The sequence below is a fragment of the Podarcis filfolensis genome (genome assembly GCF_964270895.1).
Source record: "Podarcis filfolensis genome assembly, chromosome: 7".
Taxonomy (NCBI): Eukaryota; Metazoa; Chordata; class Lepidosauria; order Squamata; family Lacertidae; genus Podarcis; species Podarcis filfolensis.
Window position 1 is genome coordinate 10,194,664 of NC_139603.1, and position 20,832 is coordinate 10,215,495.

At 44.5% G+C, this 20,832-nt stretch overlaps 2 protein-coding genes across 8 annotated transcripts in view; one reads left to right on the forward strand and one right to left on the reverse strand.

Moving 5' to 3' along the window:
- MAJIN (membrane anchored junction protein) overlaps positions 1-20,832 on the reverse strand; it is a 180,150-nt gene that overhangs the window by 41,323 nt on the left and 117,995 nt on the right. Inside the window, exons 1-2 of one of the 3 annotated variants that reach the window (XM_083624750.1) lie at positions 9,880-9,982; positions 2,506-2,536 (exon numbers count right to left, since the gene is read on the reverse strand). The exons of the other annotated variants lie outside the window; for them this stretch is intronic. The gene's annotated coding sequence lies outside the window, so the exon portion shown is untranslated. Of the gene's footprint in view, positions 1-2,505; positions 2,537-9,879; positions 9,983-20,832 lie in introns of those variants that run through there. 3 annotated transcript variants of the gene reach the window in all.
- The window catches only part of SLC12A7 (solute carrier family 12 member 7), a 96,638-nt gene continuing 85,867 nt past the window's right edge, over positions 10,062-20,832 (forward strand). For 3 of the 5 annotated variants that reach the window (XR_014550945.1, XM_083624610.1, XM_083624612.1), the window contains exon 1: positions 10,776-10,986. Coding sequence is in view for 4 of the 5 variants with exons in the window: in XM_083624610.1 (XP_083480736.1) it covers positions 10,791-10,986 (196 nt within the window). In the remaining variant the exon portion in view is untranslated. Of the gene's footprint in view, positions 10,292-10,775; positions 10,987-20,832 lie in introns of those variants that run through there. The other 2 variants (XM_083624614.1, XM_083624611.1) reach the window with 2 other exon arrangements.

Sequence of the window (20,832 nt, forward strand, 5' to 3'; positions counted from 1 at the left end):
ACAAGGTGGCCTGTGAGGGCCTGGTCCTTTACAGATGGCCCAGGACCCCTATCTGCATATCTAGCTTTCATTAAAGAAAAGAGTACATATGTAGTCATTTTACACAGTTACGAGAGGAAATATGCAAGCAGTAGCCTCCCAGCTGCCCTTCCAGAGAGGGATAGCTGCAATAGGGCTCTGGAGCTGGTTCTTGTTCTGAATCACTTTATTGACTGAGCTCATTATCATATACCTGTTTCATAACCTTCTCTTCCTTGACCCTTTCCTCCTTGTTTGCCTCCCCTCCTCCAATGTCAGCAATGGCAAGTGAAAACTAAGGAGAAAAAATCTCAGTAGGGCCTACACAATTTTGCGGCTGCATTCTCTGTTTAATTTGGGGAAATTGCCTCAAGGATGCGTTAGGAACATAGCTGTCAACCTTCCCTTTCTTTGCGGGAAATTCCCTTATTCCAGTGCCGTCTCCCGCTGCTTCCCGCTGCTTCCCTGCATTGTTAGATATCCCGTAGACTGTCCCTGGGACAGATGAGGCTGCTGATCCCTTATTTTCAAATCTGAAAGTTGACAGCTATGGTTAGGAACAGTGGCGAAGATGCATGCTGCGCTACCGGCGGCGGAGAGCAGGCGGGGGCATGGCTGGTGCCCCCCGGGGGCGTGACGCCACCCGCAGGGGTGTGGCTCGTGTTCTGGGGGCTTGGCACTCGACGTGCAGGGGAGCACGGCATGCTTCGCTCCCTCTGCACCCCCGTTCCTCTGCCAGTGGTTAGGAAGGTGGTGGTGGGGGTGGCGGCAAGAGCGTAGCCAGGAGGAGAAAAAGAAGCGCCCTGTATTCTGCGTTGGACTGCTTGTAAATTATTCCTTACAAAACTTACTGCAAGATGTCTATAGAGTGTGTCCCTGAGTTTTATTTTGCCCAGCCTGTCCCATATTTTGCCCAGCCAAAGGTGGCAACCCTCAATGTAGTTAATGAGAAGCAATAGGATTCTGCAAGAAAATGTTGCCGTATATTCTCCGTCCTAGTAGGAGTGCTTGTGTTCAGGGTCTCAGCCAGCCATGCCACCCCCACCTCTTCCTGCCTCTCCTCTTCAGTTTCTCTTTGCCAAATGACTCTCAGCATTTTGTGGCTACTAAAACATGCCTAGTCTTTCCTGAGCCATTATTTGAGGCCAGGTGCCCTTTAGGGGTGGGGTATAAAAGGATTTTTGGTACTTTGGAAACCTCAAGATCCCCCTGAACCTGATAGACAGCCTTCTGTTCTCAGGGCCCTGTTTTTGCTTCAGTCCTGTTTACATCCACCACTTCAGTTTGCTGTTAAAAGCAATGATATAAAAACATGATGAATCATGGGTCACACCGGGGGGAACTTAGTGAGTGCCATATTACATCAGAAGCAGAAAGTCATTGAGTTTATGCAAATTTCTTTTACAAATGAATAACCATGATCAAGCCCTTTTCCTCCAAGAGGGCATAATTCTGAAGCAGGCTTAAACCTCAGAATCTCTCATTGTAGAAAAAGTACAATACTGTATTGTGCTGTGCTAAAGGACTGAATGGGCCATAACACCCAACTTGTCTTACTCCCTTCTTTTCACTGCAGTAAAAGAAAGTAAAGGGACAAGTGCAAAACGAGCCAAGGACAAGTTCTGTCTCAATGTGAAAATTGAAAATGGGTGATAAGCAGAACTGGTCCACCCATGAGGCAAGGTGAGGGGACCACCTCAGGCAGCAGGGTCCACAAGGGCAGAAAATCTTGATCTTGATCTTCCCTTGCCCCTTCTGCCCTGACAGGAAGGGAGCTGTCATTTTGGGGTGTCCCTCAGGTGCCAAAAATGTATCTGGCTGGCCCTAGTGATAAGAGTTCCCCTAGGCATGCACAGAACATTTTTCTCATTACACTCTAAAAACACATACCTATTTGCTTCACACCTGGTGTTATGGGAAGCATGTGGTTTTCAGGTAGGTAGAATTGTGATATCACTAAGTAATTAAAGCCCCGGTTAATATACATTTATCCCACACACATACCATTTTACCTCCCAACATCTTTGCCTCTCAAACATCTCATGAGAGAGGTTACACACAAAAAGCTTTTCCCTAGATGATTGGTGGCATATCATGTTACAAACAATTAAAATATGCACATTAGCATCACAAATGCCAAAGGCACGTTTTTACATTTCCAATGTCTTCAATTTGTACTTTTTGTAGTCACATAGCAGACACACATGCTAACCTGTAAGGAATTTTTAAATTTTCTCTGTTAATTGAAAACCTGTACTCCTTTATCCAAAGGAATTCAGAACGACATATTTCCCACTTCTACATTATTGTAATTCCTCCACTGTTTAGAGACCTCTCAGTTATCTAACATGTAGGTGGGTGGAACATTTTTACTGCCTTTAATGAGGTTGTGGTTCTATGTGTTCAAAGTGCAAACACTGTTTTGTCAGATTATTGCTAGACTGGGAAAACACACTCTAACTTTGAATTAAATCAGTTAGTGCTTACCGTAGAACCTCCTTGATGAGCACTTGAACACCTGGCGTATAGAAGATAATTAAATTAATAAGTTAAGTAACTCTAAACATAATGGACATATATATATTGCTATTTCACATTGAATTAGGAATTAGAAATAATTTGACTGAGGGTAATTGTAAACACACAAAATATGTTTAAGGTTTAGTGTTATCACAAGTAGGACCTGCAACAAAATATTGCTGTGTAGAGTGCTCATATTCAACCTCCTCTCCCTCCCTTGCCCCCTCCTTCCTTCCCTCTCGCTGGTGCTCCTCAGCAGCCGCCACCCGCTGGTCTAGCAAGGTGCAGGTCTGCCGCCCAGTGGCGTAGCGTGGGTTGTCAGCACCCGGGGCAAGGCTAGTAATTTGCGCCCCCTAACCTGTGGATTTGCGCCCCCCAACCTGTGGATTTGCGCCCCCTAACCCTAACTCCCACATGTTGCGCCCGGTGCGGCCGGCCCCCCCTGCACCCCCCACGCTACGCCACTGCTGCCGCCATTTGGCCCCCTCTGCCACCCCGACTTGACTTCTCCCACCTCCCTCCTCAAGTCTCTTCCTACGCCAACATGGGCAAGAGGCTGGAGCTGGGGCTCAAGTCACCCGTGGGAGCCAGCCGGCTACCCCGGGGCCCTGCCCACCTTCATGAGTTGTGGGGGAGAACGGGGCAGGGTGATGAGGGAGGCCAAATGTGGGGAATCCCACTCCTCAAAGGTGTGGGGGGGAGAGGTTTTGGAGTCATGAGAGCGTGTGTGCCCCCAATCCTCACCCACCCTGGCCTGTCCTTTATTTCGCCCAGCCTGCCCCATATTTTGCCCAACCAAAGGTGGCAAGCCTAGATGCAATTAATGGTAAGCAATAGGATTCTGCAAGAAAATGTTGCCGTATATTCTCCATCCTAGTAAGAGTGCTTGTGTTCAGGGTCTCAGCCAGCCACGCCACCCCCACCTCTTCCTGCCTCTCCTTTTCAGTTTCTCTTTGCCAAATGACTCACAACAGTTTGTGGCTACTAAAACATGCCCAGTCCTTCCTGAGCCATTATGTGAGGACAGGTGCCCTTTAGGGGTGGGATATAAAAGGATTTTTGGTACTTTGGAAACCTCAAGATCCCCCTGAGCCTGATAGGGAGCCTCCTGTTCTCAGGGCCCTGTTTTCGCTGTCTACATTCACCACTTGAGTTTGCTGTTAAAAGGAATGATAAAAAAACATGATGAATCATGGGTCACACCGGGGAGAACTTAGTGAGTGCCATATTACATCAGAAGCAGAAAGTCACTTGCACTCCTTCCTTGAATGTATGAACTGACTTTTAATAAGCTCATTTAATAGGTCTCTGCTACAGAAGTAGTAACAGATTAGCAAGCTTCTGAAGGAGAAGATTAAAGGCTTAGCCAATTAAAGACTATAATAAAATAAATTTTCTTATTAGTGTACAGCATATTGTTTTAGTCACACAGCTGTCAAAATTGTTCTCAGTTAATTGTGGTAGACTTGCTATTTAGAATCTGAACATTTTAAAAAAACTGTTACGTAGCATATTGACAATAACATTATTCTAAATCAACTGTATTTCATGTATGAATTTGACACTACCCAAATTCCTTAGATTATCTACAATAGATTATAGATTATCCCCACTACCTGCCATTGACCAAGTAAATTAGCAGCCCCTGTGATAGCTTTTAAATATACATCTTGAGAATTCTGATCAAAGGTCTCCTATGTAACTTGTATGTGTGCTAATGCATGTAAAAGGCTTTAAACACACTAAATTTGCTATAGAAAGTCTAATTAATTTATTACATGGCCTCTATGCTTTCAGCAGACTAGAATTCTGTGGGTCACGAGTAGACAACATGGTGCCCTCCAGATATTCCTCGACTACAGCTCCTCTCATCCTTGGCCTTGGGCCGCGCTAGGGGCTGATGGGAAATGTAGTCCAACAAACATCTGGAGGGCATCCTATGGATTCTCCCCAATTGTGGCGACTAAGGAGCTAATTTCACCAGTGTCTCTCATGTTTATTTGTCGTGCATAAAGTACTAGCAGCACTTACAGGACATATTTCTGAAAGAGGAAAGAAACAACTGTGGAACTATGGTTTGCTAAAATAAAGCAAATGATAGACAAATTCACCAGTGAGCACTGAAAGATCAGTGTTAATGTAGTACAGTTTCTGTTCCTTAAATATGAAGAAGGCAATACTTTGGGAGGAAAATGTGCCTAGAATGGGAGTCTTAAATGTATATTGCACAAACTGAAATATAAATTAACTCCGTGGACCCCCTAGCCACTTTCAGTCTGTACTATTTATCTATCTTCCATGCCTTCTCTTTGTCGCTTTCTCTTAAATCTTCCACATCTCTTTTACTTTTTCCCTCCCAGTCTCTATAAGATGGCCATGGTGCCATTTGTGTGACCTACGTAGGTCAGGTCACAGCTCATGGTCTGAAGATGAATGTGTTAAGGTATTACCTTGATTACACTAATCTTAAAAATAGTATAATAAATAATCCGCATTAGCTGCCATATAGGTGTCATCACCACAATTCATTACAGTATTGCATTTCTGCAGCAAATGACAATGCTAATCTGGCACGGTTTGATTATGCCTGTCTACAATCTCTTCCCTAAAAGTTTTGCTATGACTTCTTATATTTGCAGGAAGGTGAACTTGAGAAGGGTTAAGTGGATAACCATAATTTTTGTTCCCTAAAAGAGACGAGCAGATAATATTGTCATTATAACTCATTGCACTTTCAGGGCAGTCAATTATGGGTTTGGCTGCAAGTCCTAAGAGGAGTAGAACATTTGATTTAAAACTTAAATATAGCTGAATTACACGGTAATGGTGACTGTAATGTAAGAGTGACAAAGCCAGCTCAACAACCCAACATGATCACCACAGTAACATTTAACTTCAATAAAAGGGAATTGCCATAAAACTAAAATACCAGTTAGAGGTAAATTATAAGGTAGACTTGCAAACATCATATACACACAAACACCAGAAGACTTTAAAACATCATGATATAGTCTGAAAATGTATTCCTGAAAAAAAGGAAAAAAGCTGAGCTGTTGTTCCAAATAAGTATTGAAAGAATACACCCTTTAAGAATAATTGATTAGCCAGAGCCATTTGTTAAGGAGATGCTCATATGCAGAAGCTTTGGGGATGCCAAACCTGAAACGAAGCCAGGATGCAAAAACCTGAAGCTACTTTTCAGAAAAATACCGTAGTCTAGGGCCAAAACCCCTACTTGCCCCCAAAGCCTCATGCACAATAATTTTGCACATATGCTGCTGGAATTTCCAGAACCAGAGGCCAGCTTGCAGGGGCAGGGAAGCAACATTAGGAACATGAAGAACAGCTGAGCCATCCCTTTGTCCCCGAAGTGTTTATTGCAGGGAGGGACTGGGGCACAGAAAAAACCACCTGAGCCCAACAACCCTGCAAGGTTTTTTTACACCGTAGTTAAGACTGCTGCCAGTCTCCGCTAAGATAAGCATTTATTTATAATGTTCACAGCCTGCATATGTATTTTGTGGACAGCCTCTCTACTAAGTTTTGTAAGAGGGTTCTCAATGTGTTCCTTCTTCCCAGTCTGTTCTCAACAAAACTTGTGTGTGACGCAAACTTAATTATGCCTCCTTCTTCCCAGAGTCCTCTTTTGCTGCTAGAGGATCTGCCCTTTTACTTACCTATGCCCTTTTACTTCCCCATATCTGTGGGTTTACCCTCCAAATTTCAGTGCTTCTTAAAATAAATATCACCATACACAGCCCTTTAAAAAAATATTGCATGGGAGTAGAAGAGGGATGACAAGGAACAGAGAGTCCACCTTCCCCCTGAATTCCTTGCTTGTTTGCACTATATAACACCACTGTTAGAGTTTTTGAGAATATCCAGTAGGCCTTGTACATTCTCAGAGGTAATACTGCCATCCTATATACACTTACTTGGGTGTACCTAGCTTACCTGTGAGTAGACATTCGTGGGATTACAGGGTTAATCTAAATGTAAAAGAGTCAATTTCTGATAAACCCTCTGCTGCTAAAATTATATGGAAGTTGGAGGCAAGAAAAAGATTCCCTTCTAGATTCTTATGCCAGAAAGAACTGCCCTGAGAATATTTTAAAAAGTATAAGTTATTTCAGTTTTATCTATTTAACTCCTCCCCAAACCCAAACACACCCTGAGATAGGCAGCAGACCGGGGACAGCTGGGAGGGGTGGCACATCTGGGCCCCCCAAAAGCACTCCTTATGTCGCCTGCTAGGCTTGTCACTTGTAGCTGCTGCCTGGAAAGTGTGGCAAAATATCTCAGGCTGGCTCTGCCCTGAGTTGCTCTCTCCTTTTTCCAGTCTAACTGTTCTCTGCATCACCTTAGGTGTAGGTGTTGCAATGAGTCAAATGGGAACAGTATGTAGGATTCAGGCTACAAGCTGAACCTTCCATCAAGAAATAAACCTTTCTGGACTGCAATGGTAGTCTGGCCAGACAGGTTTAAAGTGAGAGGCGAGTGCCCTTACCTGACTGGTTGGGACAGATGCAAGGAAGAGATATGATGCACCTGTTTCTATTAGAAGAACAATTCAGGTTGTCTCTCAAACCTATCCCCATAGCTTACATCCACATTCCCCTTCCAACTGCTTTCACATGGCTCTGTCCACTGTGCCTCCAATTGTCACCATCTGCCATCCTTCCAAACCTTATTTTATTTTTACATTTGTCTATATCAGGGAAGCTGTACGCCGGCTCCCTCGGCCAATAAAGCGAGATGAGTGCCGGAACCCCAGAATCGGCCACGACTGGACCTAATGGTCAGGGGTCCCTTTACCTTTACTATATCAGGGCAGTGTACAAAATATAAATCATACAACATTGATAACAGCTGGCATGCAGTTAGAATGACAATTCACCACCACTCTTGTAGCAACGAATTCTACACTAAAGGGGCCACACCACTTCTCTCTATCCCTAATGTACAATTTCCACTACCATTCTCTAATTTCCCTGCTCTCTCTGTGTGTAAACTCACTGCTGCTGAAGAATATGTATGCAGCAAGCCTTCTGTGGAGAGTGGCAAGTAGGAGTTGAACCTGGAGTAAAAGGCAGGCTGCTGAGAGATGCTGGATACTGTGGGGATGGAGAATATTGAGTGAGAAACAAAGAGGGAAGGTAAGGATGGGAGGGGAGGAAGTTCCACACAAAATCATCTGGGACTGTAAAAAGCAACTTATTGGCTGGAGGAGAAATGAGTAGCGTTGGTCCTGAAGGTTCACGTTATGTGCCTTCTGGGAAGCAGCAGTTGTATAAAGCATTCCTGTATCAAGCTCTGAGCAACACGTGCAGATTCCACAGTGCAAACCACGAATGAAAAAACCGCTGCTGGTATCATTATCTTAACTTGGAGCACTTGAAAATGTTCCAGCAGCCAAGTCACTTTTAGAAGGGCTGTTGTTTTATGTTTAAAGATTATGGCTCTCATTGTGTACTCTCCCGCCCACTTTTCTGTGTAACAGGACATCTGACCTTCACTCAGTTATTGAGACTGTATCTCTTAAAAAGAAACAGATATAAATAAACCTTCAGTTGCAGCAACCCTAAAAGCTATTGAGTCTTATCACCTATGTGCTACTTGCTAGCTTCTGTTTTAACCCTTCCACTCTCTGGTAAGGCAGTGGAGTTGATCCTCGCTATTATTTCTTGCTGGCCATCACACACAACTGTGCTATTATGTTAAGGGTACCGTATTTGTCGCCTTCCTATGGCTTATGGGATTCCATAATCTTTATGTTTTGCTGCCCTGAGATTTATGGGTATAGAGCGGTATACAAATTTAATATTTTAATAATAATAAATAACCTGTTTGCTTTCTTGTACTTTTGAAAGCCACAGTTAGCTTCTAGTCTCTATTTGTATTGTGGAACTGATGCTTATCATTGCTGTTTTCTTGCTGATATTTTAATTGCCCTGTAAGTATTTTATTGATACGGATTTCCTTGTTGTCTGGAAACAGCTTTGAAGTCATATCTGGCAGAAAGCACAATATAAAAACCTTAAACAAGCAAATACTGTGGAACAATTGCATGGTGACTAGCGCTGCATGCGGGGGGGGGGGGGGCTTAGCCACAGAAAAGCCACAATGAAGAACCTACTACCAGCTTCTTACTTTCTGTGAGGATGCTGTGTCACTGGGTTTTACAGATCACCTTTAGCATCAGTAACATCTCTGTCCTGAGATAATTGCCGTTAGCTGCTATATCGATGAAAAATATGAGCATCTCTGATCTGTGACTTTTGATGGCTAGTCCCAGTTATTATTCTCTAATGAGGGGGGAGAGATGCACCCCATATGGTCCCAAATGCATGTATCCTTTGCTGCTTTTGATGCCCCACATACAAAACCCTCTCACATTCAGAGCAAGCTTGGGCTTGCTCTCCTGGGTGTTGAATCAAGTCAAGGTGTGCATGTGTGTGTTTGTAGGGGTGAGTGTGTTTTGAATCAAATAAAGGGGGTGTTGAATAAACTCAAGGGCTGTGTGTGTATGAGTGTTGAATCAAGTCAAGGTGTGTGTGTGTATTTGTAGGGGGGTGTTGAATCAAATAAAGGGGTGGGGGGATGTGGAATAAACTCAAGGGCTGTGTGTGTGTGTTGAATCAAGTCAAGGTGTGTGTGTATTTGTAGGGGGGTGTTTAATCAAATAAAGGGGTGGGGGTGTTGAATAAACTCAAGGGCTCTCTCTGTGTGTTTGTGGATGTTGAATCAAGTAAAGGTGTGTGTGTATGTGTGTGTGTGTATGGGGGGGTGTTGAATCAAATAAAGGGGGGGCGTTGAATCAACTCAAGGGCTCTGTGTGTGTGTTGAATAAAGTCAAGATGTGTGTGTGTGTTTGTAGGGGGATGTTGAATCAAATGAAGGGGTGGGGGTGTTGAATAAATTAAAGGGCTCTCTGTGTGTGTTGAATCAAGTCAAGGTGTGTGTGTATTTGTAGGGGGGTGTTGAATCAAATAAAGGGGTGGGGTGTGTGGAATAAACTCAAGGGCTCTGTGTGTGTGTTGAATAAAGTCAAGGTGTGTGTGTGTGTTTGTAGGGGGATGTTGAATCAAATGAAGGGGTGGGGGTGTTGAATAAATTAAAGGGCTCTGTGTGTGTGTTGAATCAAGCCAGAGGGTGTGTGTTTTTGTGTGTGGGCCAGTAAAGGGCTGTTGAATTGAAGCTCAAGGGCTCTGCGTGCGTGCGTGTGTTGGGTTTGGGGCAGCCCTGGGCCCCCTCTGCCCCTCGCCGACGCCGCGTTCAACAAAGAGCAGCTGAGGCGCCTCTCTTCCCGCCTTTCCCCTCTGAGGCAAAGGCTCCCCTCACGTGAGGCGCGGCTCCTGCCTGGCAGCGGAGGAGCTCCCGGCGGCCGCAACGGCAGCGCCGGCGCTTGAGGGGGCCGGCCGAGAAAAGAGAGGCGGAGGTGTGGGGGAAAGAGCCGCAAACTCTTCCCGCCGCCGCCGCGGCTGCTAACGCGGGTGGGCGGGGAAGGAGGGCGCGGCGGCCGTGTGAGGCTCGGCACGGCGGGACCCGGCCGGGGAGCGAGTTGCCATGCCCACCAACTTCACGGTGGTGCCCGTGGAGGCGCCCGGGGGCGGCGGCGGCGGCGGCGAAGAGGGCCCCGGCGCCCAAACGGGGCAGCAGCCGGAGCACGCGGCGGAGGAACCGGGCGGGGGGACCCTCGGGCGGCCGCAAGAAGCGCCCCTCGAGAATGGCCGCGTGGAGCCCGGGAGCCGAGGCGAGTGGTCGCGCGTGGGTCTCGGGATGTGTGTGTGTGGCTCTCATTGCTGTGTGTCCCCCCTCACCCCCGTGTGGGTGGCATATGCGTGTTACAATGAGGTAAAATGAAGGGGGGGTCGTGTGTATGTATAGGGGAAGGGGCACTTCCCTCCCCCCTCGGGACATTTTTAACGTCCTGTGGGCACAGGTGGATTTAAGGGGAAGAGGCAGCAAACTTCGGTTTCGCCCACACGCCCGGAAGGAACTGGAGGAATCTGGGTGTCAACTACGAACCCAGGTTTAGTGTATTCATTATTTCTTTGGGGGGGGGCGGCTACCAAACGCGGGGTGGGCGCTGCAAAACTTTGGAAAGTACCCCAAACTTCGTGGCTTGTAGTTAATGAAACTAGGAACTGTGGGGGGCGGGGGGGAGGGAGCTTGGCTTTGTTCATTTTTTATTCTTTATTTCCCAGCACGTGTCTATGCAGGTAAGTTGTGGAGAACTCGCACAGATAATAATGCTCCGGGGAACCTGCGAGTCTGCCCTGCAGGTTGTCCTAGCGAAAGTTCCGCCGTGGGGATTTGCAACTCCCATTGTTTGCTCTCGCCGGTCCCACAGGTGGCCTTTCCCTCTCCTGGCAGCGGATGGAAACAAGGAGGAGCCTCGCCAAGCCTGGGCGTTTCCGGCGCTTGCTTTGGTCAAAACGAGCCACGGTATTGTGTATTTTCTCTGGAAAGCGAAGCCCCGTTTCTTATAGCTCCACCTCCATAAGGATGTTTCTTAAGGCAATTTTTAGAGGGAGCATTGTCAGTTAACAGTTGGGAAAGGTTAGGAAGCAGAAAGCAAAGTTAATTTTGGGGGGGGGGTTTGGGGGGGGGAGGAGTAGTAGTTAGGAGTATAGGCAAGGTAAATCGGTATGTTTCCGGAGTGTACCATGTCATGTTGCAGTAGGAAAGAGGTGCTGTGTTTTTTAATATTCCGATATGTAAAAGACATATTTACATATGGCATCCATCTGACTCAAGTCAGTGGAGGAGGAGTGTGCCTTTGGGGGTGAAGCTAAACCATTGGGAGAGTTGCAGCACCTGCTGTGGCTCTAGAGACGGATATGGGAGAGACATGTTTTGTTTCAGCTGGGGCAAATGAAGGCGTCTGGTTGTGCTGCTGCAGGTGCACTGTGGCGTTTCCTCTCTCTGCGCTCCTCCCAGTGGTCATTTCTCCTCTTAGTCATTCTGGCCACATGACCCGGAAGCTTTACGCTGGCTCCCTCGGCCAATAAAGCGAGATGAGCGCCGCAACCCCAGAGTCGGCCACGACTGGACCTAATGGTCAGGGGTCCCTTTACCTTTACTGCTCTGGATACACGACCTGACTGTGTGCAGGCACTGCTGTCATCTGCAAGAGATTCCCACGTGGCGGGGATAATGTTGCCGGCCTTCATGTCATGTTTGCAGACGTCTTTGTAACATAGAGTTGGTCTGCAAACGGGCCTGATGCTTGGATGCAGAAAGGGTTCTCCTTGATATGCTACTTCAGGGAGCTTTTTCCTTTTGAGGAAAACCTTCTGGGAATGTTCCAAAATAGGCCCTCACCTGCAGTCTTTAGTATTGTGTAGAATGTATTCCGCTCTATCATTTATGTAGACAAATGTATATATGTCGTGGAATGTGGTGGCAGGGTCTTGAGGGGTAGACCACTTCATAATTTTTGAACGATTCCCTGTATTTAAAAATAACTCATTGCAAGTAGAAAACTAGCACTTCAGGGGGAAAGTCCCATCTGTGCCGTGCTAGTTTTCTTCTATATAGTTCTAAAATGTGATTCCCCAATTCTAGTGTGAAGTGGTGTAGTCCAGTCTACTATTTCATTTCCAATACTTCTACATGCTTAAATTCAGCCTGAACAAATGACTGCGGCTGCATACACATACTTTAAAGAGGAGGAGTTTGGAGGAGGAGGAGGAGGAGTTTGGATTTGATATCCCGCTTTATCACTACCCCAAGGAGTCTCAAAGCGGCTAACAATCTCCTTTCTCTTCCTCCCCCACAACAAACACTCTGTGAGGTGAGTGAGGCTGAGATACTTCAGAGAAGTGTGACTAGCCCAAGCTCACCCAGCAGCTGCATGTGGAGGAGTGGGGAAGCGAACCCAGTTCACCAGATTCACCAGATTATGAGTCCACCACTCTTAACCACTACACCACTCTGGTGTAAAAGCACATTGGAAGCACATTGCCTCCTAAAAAAATTCTGGACACTGTAGTTTACCTCCCACAGATTTACAATGACCAGCAACCCTCAATGGACTGCAGTGCCCATAATTATTGCTGGGGGGTGTGTGCTTTAAAGTATAGTGTGTATGCAGCTTGAGTTTGATGCTTAGTGTGGCTGAAGAGGAATCAACAGGTGTCCTGAAGACAAAGGAACTGAATAGCATAGGTGCAGAAAAAGCTGAGGGAAAAAGAGGGGAAGAGTGGACAAGTTTGAAAGAAACACCCATGCAAGTCTAGAAAAAATATTTACCTAACTTTCTCCAAAAGGACAAAGCGAGAGAACAGACAAAAATAAGAGGAATAGGATTGGATATGAAGTGGTTGAACAATTGGCCTGGAAGTAATGTGGAAAGGCAATATGTTCACAAAAATTTGGGATGGAGCTAGGCATGGCATCTGCTGAAGGCAATTATTGTACCATATGACTCACCCTATTGCATTAGATTGCAGCAGTACCTCCCTGGTGCTTCCACTTTGACTACACATACTTGAAGTATATGTGAATAATTCTGGTATGCTTGCCAGCTGATTCCTTTGTAGTTTGGTTGGTTGATCATTCTTCAGTGTGAGCCTAACATAAAGAGATAGCTGGAGAATTCTCCTGACTGTTTTAAGGAGATAGCTAGAGAATTCTCTTGACGGTTTTAAGGAGATAATCTTGGAACCTAGATAAGATGACATCCTCCAGCAGATGGGAGAGGGCAGATGGGTGTGACAAACAGCAGCTGGTAGTTTTGGAGAGGGAGAAGAAGAGAGATGTGAGTTTGCTGAGCACACCCTGTGAATGCAGGGCATCACTCTGAAAATCTGAAGTGATTCTGCTGTCTTTCTGGAGTGTTGTGTTGCCAGTATATGCCGTGCTTCTATATTTGTAAATATTATGTACACCAGAAGGGGCCAGAGTGCACTCGTCCAAAGTACAGTGGTACGTTGGTAGTCAAACGCCTTTGTTGTTGAACAAATCAAATACTGAACGCCGCAAACCTAAAAGTGAGTGTTCTGATTTGCGAACGTCCAACACGGCTTCTGATTGAGTGCAGGAAGCTCCTGCAGCCAATCGGAAGCCACACCTTGGTTTTCGAACCTTTCTGGGAGTCAAACGGACTCCTGGAACGGATTAAGTTTGACAACCAAGGTACCACTGTATTTTTAAAAAACCTGACATTGCTGTTCCTGAGGGAATTGGGGGGTATATAACAACACCTTGGTGCAATCTTATGCCTGCTTCCCTGAGGAATCATGTATAAGATTCCACTGTAAGTATATCAAAGGATTTCATATTCACCTCAACCATTCTTACAGCAGCTCTGTCAGGGATTGTGAAGAACACTGAAGGAATTTGTAGCATTATTAAAATAACAAATGCAGTTCAGTGTAAGAAAGTGTGAAGGGATGTACATTGGAGAAGAAAATCCTAACTTAACAAATACCCCAATGGGGTCTGAACTGGCAGCGACTGACCAGGATACAAGACCTCAGGGTCATGGTGGATAACTTGATGAAAATGTTGACCCAGTGTGCTACAGCTGTGAAAAGGTTAATTCTCTGTTGGGGATAATTAGGAAAAGGTAAAGTAAAACCACAGATATAATGACATTATGGAAATATATGGTGAGACTACACTTGAAATATAAGGGACGCGGATGGCGTTGTGGTCTAAACCACAGAGCCTAGGGCTTGCCGATCAGAAGGTTCGAATCCCCACAACGGGGTGAGCTCCCGTTGCTCGGTCCCTGCTCCTGCCAAAAGCAGTTCAAAAGCACGTCAAAGTGCAAGTAGATAAATAGGTACCGCTCCGGTGGGAAGGTAAACGGTATTTCCGTGCGCTGCTCTGGTTTGCCAGAAGCGGCTTAGTCATGCTGGCCACATGACCCGGAAGCTGTACGCCGGCTCCCTCGGCCAGTAAAGCACGATGAACGCCGCAACTGGAGCTAACGACCAGGGGTCCCTTTACCCTTTACCTTTACACTTGAAATACTGTCTGCAGTTCTTATAATTGCAAGTCATAAAAGAAATGGTTGAGCTAGAAAAGAGTAACGAAAACGATCAAAGGGCTAGAGCAACTTCCTATGAGGAAAGATTACAATATTTGGGATTGCTTTGTTTAGAAGAAAAGGGTGAGTGACATTTCAGAGGTGGATACAATTATGCATGATGTGTGGAGAAAGAGAAGTTTTTCTTCCTTTCTTATAACTCTAGAACCCAGGGTCATCCAGTGGCACTGCAAGTTGAAAGTTTAGGACAGGCAAAAGGGAGGACTTCCTCACACAGTGCAGTGGAATTTGCTGCCACAAATTGTAATGATGACCACCAACCTGGATGCCTTTAAAAGGGGATTGGCATATTGATGGAGGATATGACTTTTGATTGCTACTGGCCATAATGACTGTGTCAGTTGCTGAAAATCACAATTCTGCTCAGGTCCCATTCTGGTCTTTTTGCTGCCACCACTGTGCTGTCTCTGTTGTAATGATTGTTGATGGTATCTGTCCAATGATGAATTATTATTTGTATTACAGTACTGTACAGTTGTAAAAATGGGTAGAGAGAGGGGCTGAAAGGGAGCTTTATAGAAGTGTCTAGCCCAGGCATAGGCAAACTCGACCCTCCAGATCAGCCTTTCTCAACCTGTGGGTCCCCAGATGTTGTTAAACTACAACTCCCATCACCCCTAGCTAGCAAGGCCAGAGCTCAGGGATGATGGGAGTTGTAGTCCAACAACATCTGGGGACCCATACGTTGAGAACAGCTGCTCCAGATGTTTTGTGACTACAACTCCCATCATCCCTGACCACTGGTCCTGTTAGCTAGGGATGATGGGAGTTGTAGTCCCAAAAACATCTGGAGGGCTGAGTTTGCCTATGACTGGTCTAGCCAGAGAACAGCAAAAGAACAACATGCTAACAAGAAGCAAGGTATGATGGGATTTGTCAGCCTGAGTCCCTGCCTCTTTCCTTTTATTTTATTCCTGTTACTTGAGCTTACTTCTGGTATTGGAGGAGAAAAGCCCCTGAGAAGACAGATTGTGAGAAGGAAAGTTAGGGTGAGGGGAGATTTTAGCACCCTCAACCCGCACTCCATTTGTTCTGAAAATTGTCCAGTTTAACTAAATGGAGATGTTACTGTCATGTCTGGTTTGGCTTTGAATCTATTGCAGAATGCCACCAATGTTAACAGGAAATTGCACAGATCAGGGAGAGTCTGATCTTTTTGCAATGATAACAATCAGTGGTTGGTTGTTTATTCAGTATTCTCACACAGATTCTGTTTAGGTCACTGCTGCTTGTGTCTTTTATATATCTTCCTTCCTTCCTTGTAATCTTTTCTCTGTTTATCTTTCCCCTTGTCTTTGTTCCTATTTCTTTTGTGTTTCCTACCTGCAAGAATTCCCATCTCCCTGTGGGTTCTAGGCTCATTCTTTTTTCTGTTCTCTGCTATCAGTACTAGTTAGCTAGCAGTGAAGTGCTTTAATTAAAATTTATAGATGAAATTTTCAAGTACAGTGATATAAAGATACTATTTTATGACATTTTTGTTGGCCCTAATAAAGGCATCACCTGATTGTGAAATACACATAGAGCTCATTTTTTAACTGTCCTGACACCTGTGGCTTTTGCTTGGTTTATATCAGGGCTATTCTGGTTTTGATGGATTTTTTTTTTGGGGGGGGGGGAGTTTAGAATATTTGTAATCTGAATATGTTCTCAGGATTATACAAAATATACAAAGCAGGGGGATCAGACCTACAGGTTTAGAGACTCCTCTGAAAAAACTGGGGTGGAGTGGAGGTAGAAATAAACACATCAATAAACCTAAGTTGGCAATTCCACACACCGCTGTCTCTTAAGAAGAAGAAAAAGGTTGGATAGAAAGTGGGAAGATCCCTTCTCCTCTTCAGAATTTTTGTTTTATTAATTAATCTTATTAATTTTAGTCTTCCTCATATGTAGAACGCCAACTCAGATTTTGTGATGGGTTTTAGAAGTTGTTGGATTGCTCCCAACCCATTATTGTAAGTGCAACATGCAAGGCAGGCAGGGGGAGGGGAAAACATTAGCCCTGCATTTGCAAGCAAAATTGCAGATGTTTGCAAATTTCTGTGCTGAAAATGTTGAAGAGAAATTGGCATTACTTTTCATCTGTGTTGGGGGATGTTATATGATAATGGCAATTATAATTCTATATGCTAAATACTGAAAGGAAAGAGAAAACCCCAGAATTGAGAGCTGGAAAAAGTAAATAATACAAATATGCAATTGTTGGTGTAAATCAGGGGTCAGCAAGGTTTATCTTGCCTGGGCCGGATTGGTCCCGTGCAGATCCCTCTGTGGGCCGGATTGCATGCGCACGTGAGCGCCCGTGATTTTCGGCGTCTATACGTGCGCAGACATGATTTTCGGCATCTACAAGTGCACGGTTGTGATTTTCGGCTTCTGCATCTGCGCAGACACAATTTTCGGCTTCTGCATCTGCGCAGACACGATTTTCAGCGTCTGCACATGTGCAGACACCATTTTCGGCACTGTGGAAGCGAGTCCCCACGCTGCGCTGCGCCGGTTTTTCAATGTTCTAAATAGGTTTTTATTTTATTTTTAGTTGTGCTTTTAAATCACAGAAATGTGTCATCTTTGGGAGGAATGGTAGTATATAAATCTAATAAATAAATACCTGTAAATATTACCCAAAATCCATCAAAGAAGCCCACTGATTTCATTCAAATTCTGCTGGATTTCTGCCACTATCGTTATAGTTCTATTGGTTATGTGTATTTACAGTCAAATTGCATTGTAACAACAAAAACATAAACCCAGTACATGTGCAGTATTGGCAAGAAAAATGTTGTGGAGTTCTTGTAGGCAGTACTGGAAAATCCCACTCTTGTAGTATAGGAGTGAGTGGGAATTGACAGGCAATGGTGAAGAACCTGTCTTTGCTTATTGACTAGCCACAAATCTCCCTGCAGTCTGGGAGTGGTGGTGTTCGTGGCTGCATGCGAGTTGTGAAGATATGGCTAGAAGTGTGAAGTATGACTGTCCTGTATTAGTCAGTGAATAATTTGAAATACTGTTCAGTCTTTTTTAAGGGTTGTTGCCTGTCTCTGAGCTCAGAATATGCTGTAGATTAGATATCAATGTAAGAATATACTTGCTACATCAGACCAGTGGCACTTCTAGTTTAGCATTTTGTTTCCAACAATGGCCAGCTAGATGCTTCTGAGAATCCCACAGGTTGTGCATGAAGGCAGGCACCAGTCTGCCTTCATGTTTTGCCCCTCAGCAACTTGTTTTTGGAGACCTGCTGCCTCTGAACTGCAGGTGGTCTTTTGTAGGCTACTAAACTAGGAATATGAGGAACTACTTTTAAAGCCGCCTAAGCCAGTGGTTACTATGACATCTTGTTGCAGCGGATTGCATTAATTGGTTATGTGTTGTGTGAAGAAATACTTCCTTTTCTTCACTGAATTTGTTTTTAGCCCAATGTGTATAACTTTATACTTGCTTACAACTTCTTCTGAGGAGAAAAGAGGTTCTGGTGCTTTGTCCTTCTTCCTTCTCCATTTCTCAAGAACCATGTCTTCTTAAGAGTAAGTGGCACCACACAATCTGCTTTTTACTACTTTCCCATTTCCTATATTTTGTAACTCTCCCTATGAGTTCCAGCTGCTCACCTTGAACTACTACTTAGACTGCACAACTTGTGTAGACTTCTTTGTCCTTTCATGCCCCTATGCTCCTGCCTTACTCCCTCTTTGTTTGCGTTTAGACTCACTTCCTACCTCTACCAGGAGCAGGCTGTGTGCAGGGACTACAGTCATACCTCGGGATGAATACGCTTCAGGTTGAGCGTTTTCGGGTTGCGCTCCGCGGCAACCCGGAAGTAACGGAACACATTACTTCTGGGTTTCGCCGCTCGCACATGTGCAGACGCTCAAAATGACATCACATGCATGGAAGCAGTGAAACGTGGCAGGTGCAGACGCGTGTTACATTCGCTTCAGGATGCGAACGGGGCTCCGGAACGGATCCCGTTCGCATCCAGAGGTACCACTGTACCGGTAATTTCCCATTGCTCATCTTGGCAGCCTTGATAACAAACTTCCTTCCCCTTTCAATTAGTCTGATCAAGTGCTCCTGAAGATACAGATTGGAGTGCATGGAATTAAGATTAAGACCTCTGGTTTTGGTGCAGCTGACACTTTGGCTGTTCAGAGGCTGTTACTTCCAGCTTTCTTCATGCCTATACCACAGCACTTCAGTTCCCTGCAAGTTTACTTGTTTCTTGTTTTAAGAGCTGTTTGTGGTGTCCAGGATTCTTTGTGTTGCTACAACTGTACATATCTTTTTAAAAGATTGTGGAACTTGAAAAGCAGAAGAGAGCTAATTGGGCCCATTGATATTTTAGATCATGTAGAAATGAGATTATTCCTTTGTATTACTGTGACCTTATAAGGAAACGTGCTAAACCCTTTCAGTTAATGCTGTTCGAGTGTACCTTGACTGTGAAGAAAAGCAAACTCTTGAATTTCTGAGTACAAATAAATCGTAGAAAATATATTTTTGAAAATGATGGGCATTTTGATCTGTGTACAGTATATTTACAGTGTCTGCCTAGATAATAATTTTGGTTTGGTTACATAATTTGAGGTTTGTTTATCATTTTAAATTGATTTTTTAAATTAAAAAGTAACTTGATTAGCAATGAAAACTTTTAAACTGGTTCTGAGTTCATTCATTCATTTATTGACTCAGAGAGGCAAACCTCAACAGGCTTACCAGGAGCAGAAATTGATTGCAGTATTTTATTGTAGTGAAATCTGGAAAGAATAACCAGCTTTGATTAGAGTTGTTAATCAAATTGTTTGTGATTTCAGTGAAGACCTTTGGACAAAGATGTAAGCTCAATGGTGTGGAAAGGTTTTCTTTTCAGCACTGTCCAATTGAGTGATCATATTGTTGATGTGAAATAAACTCCAGTGGTAATCAAGAGATCAAGCACTTTCGAGTTTTCTAATTATGTATTTTCAGTGAGTTTTCTAATTATGTATTTTCAGCCCATTCTAAACATAGATATAGCTCAACTTCTTGTCTAGTTAAACATTCTGAATGTTTGTTTTCTTGATTATTTAAATTAGCTTCTGATAGAACATAATTTGGTAGGAGTAGCTCTGGAATAGGTTGCTAAAGGGCTCAGTTTATGATACATTGTTTTTACTGTATCTTAAAATAAATGTCTATTTTTCCAGGGCATATTCTTGATTCTCTGCCGTGTCACATGATAATAATTCAAGCTTTGGAGACTGTTAATTTTTTTTTTTAAATAATCCATACAGAAGGTCTTTGTTGTTAGGATTTGTCTTTACAATAGACTCTTTTAATTCCATAGAGAAGAAAAAGTACAGAAGAAATTTTTCTTTACTATTCTGGGAAAGATACGGCAATTCTTTCTCTCCCCACCCTAGCTCTTAATTCTGTAACTGATATTTAGATTTTGTATTGTAACACTTCCCACATCTTCGTACTCCCTATCTCACGGGTGTCAAACATAAGGCCCGCGGGCCGAATCCGGCCTGCCAGACCTCGTCATGTGGCCCGTGTAGCCGCCGCCGGCCGCCAGCCTTCACCTTTTATTCTCGCTTCTTCTTTTTTTTGACACAAGAAAGCCGCCTCTTCAGCGCATGCGCGGCAGCCTACAAGCCAGAGAATGTCTGCCCTCTAGCGGCGCCGGCCGTTCTACACAGGAAACCTCCACTTTACATGCATTCAGGAAACCTCCACTTGTTTTTATATTGAGCGCATGCCATCCTGTGATGTGACAGATCCAACGGCTGCCTGAACCCTTCTCTCCTGTACTGTAAGTCCTACAGATACAACCGGCCCTTTGAGGGTGACCAAACTGCTGATGCGGCCCCCGATGAATTTGAGTTTGACACCCCTGCCCTATCTGATATCCCGAAAGCCAATTCAATGACCTGCAGCTGGTACTGCCTCGGCACAGTTAGCATTCCAGTTCCTATTGGTCAGCTGCAAGATCAAGGGCCTTCTTGGAGCTCTTTTTCCAAGTCCATCAACAGCCAGTACCCTCCTCTTCCCAGACACTTGTCTTCTGAGGAAAGGAAATGAAAGGTGGGATTACAGAATATGGGGCTGGGTTGTGTTTTGGAATGTCTCCGGGGAAGTCAAGTCTATTCCTAACATTGCCTCAGTATACTAGTCACATCTCATATTTTCTCTTCATCCTCAGTGTGCTAGTGCTTCTAAGCTTTTGGAGCACACACTCTTTGCAGTTT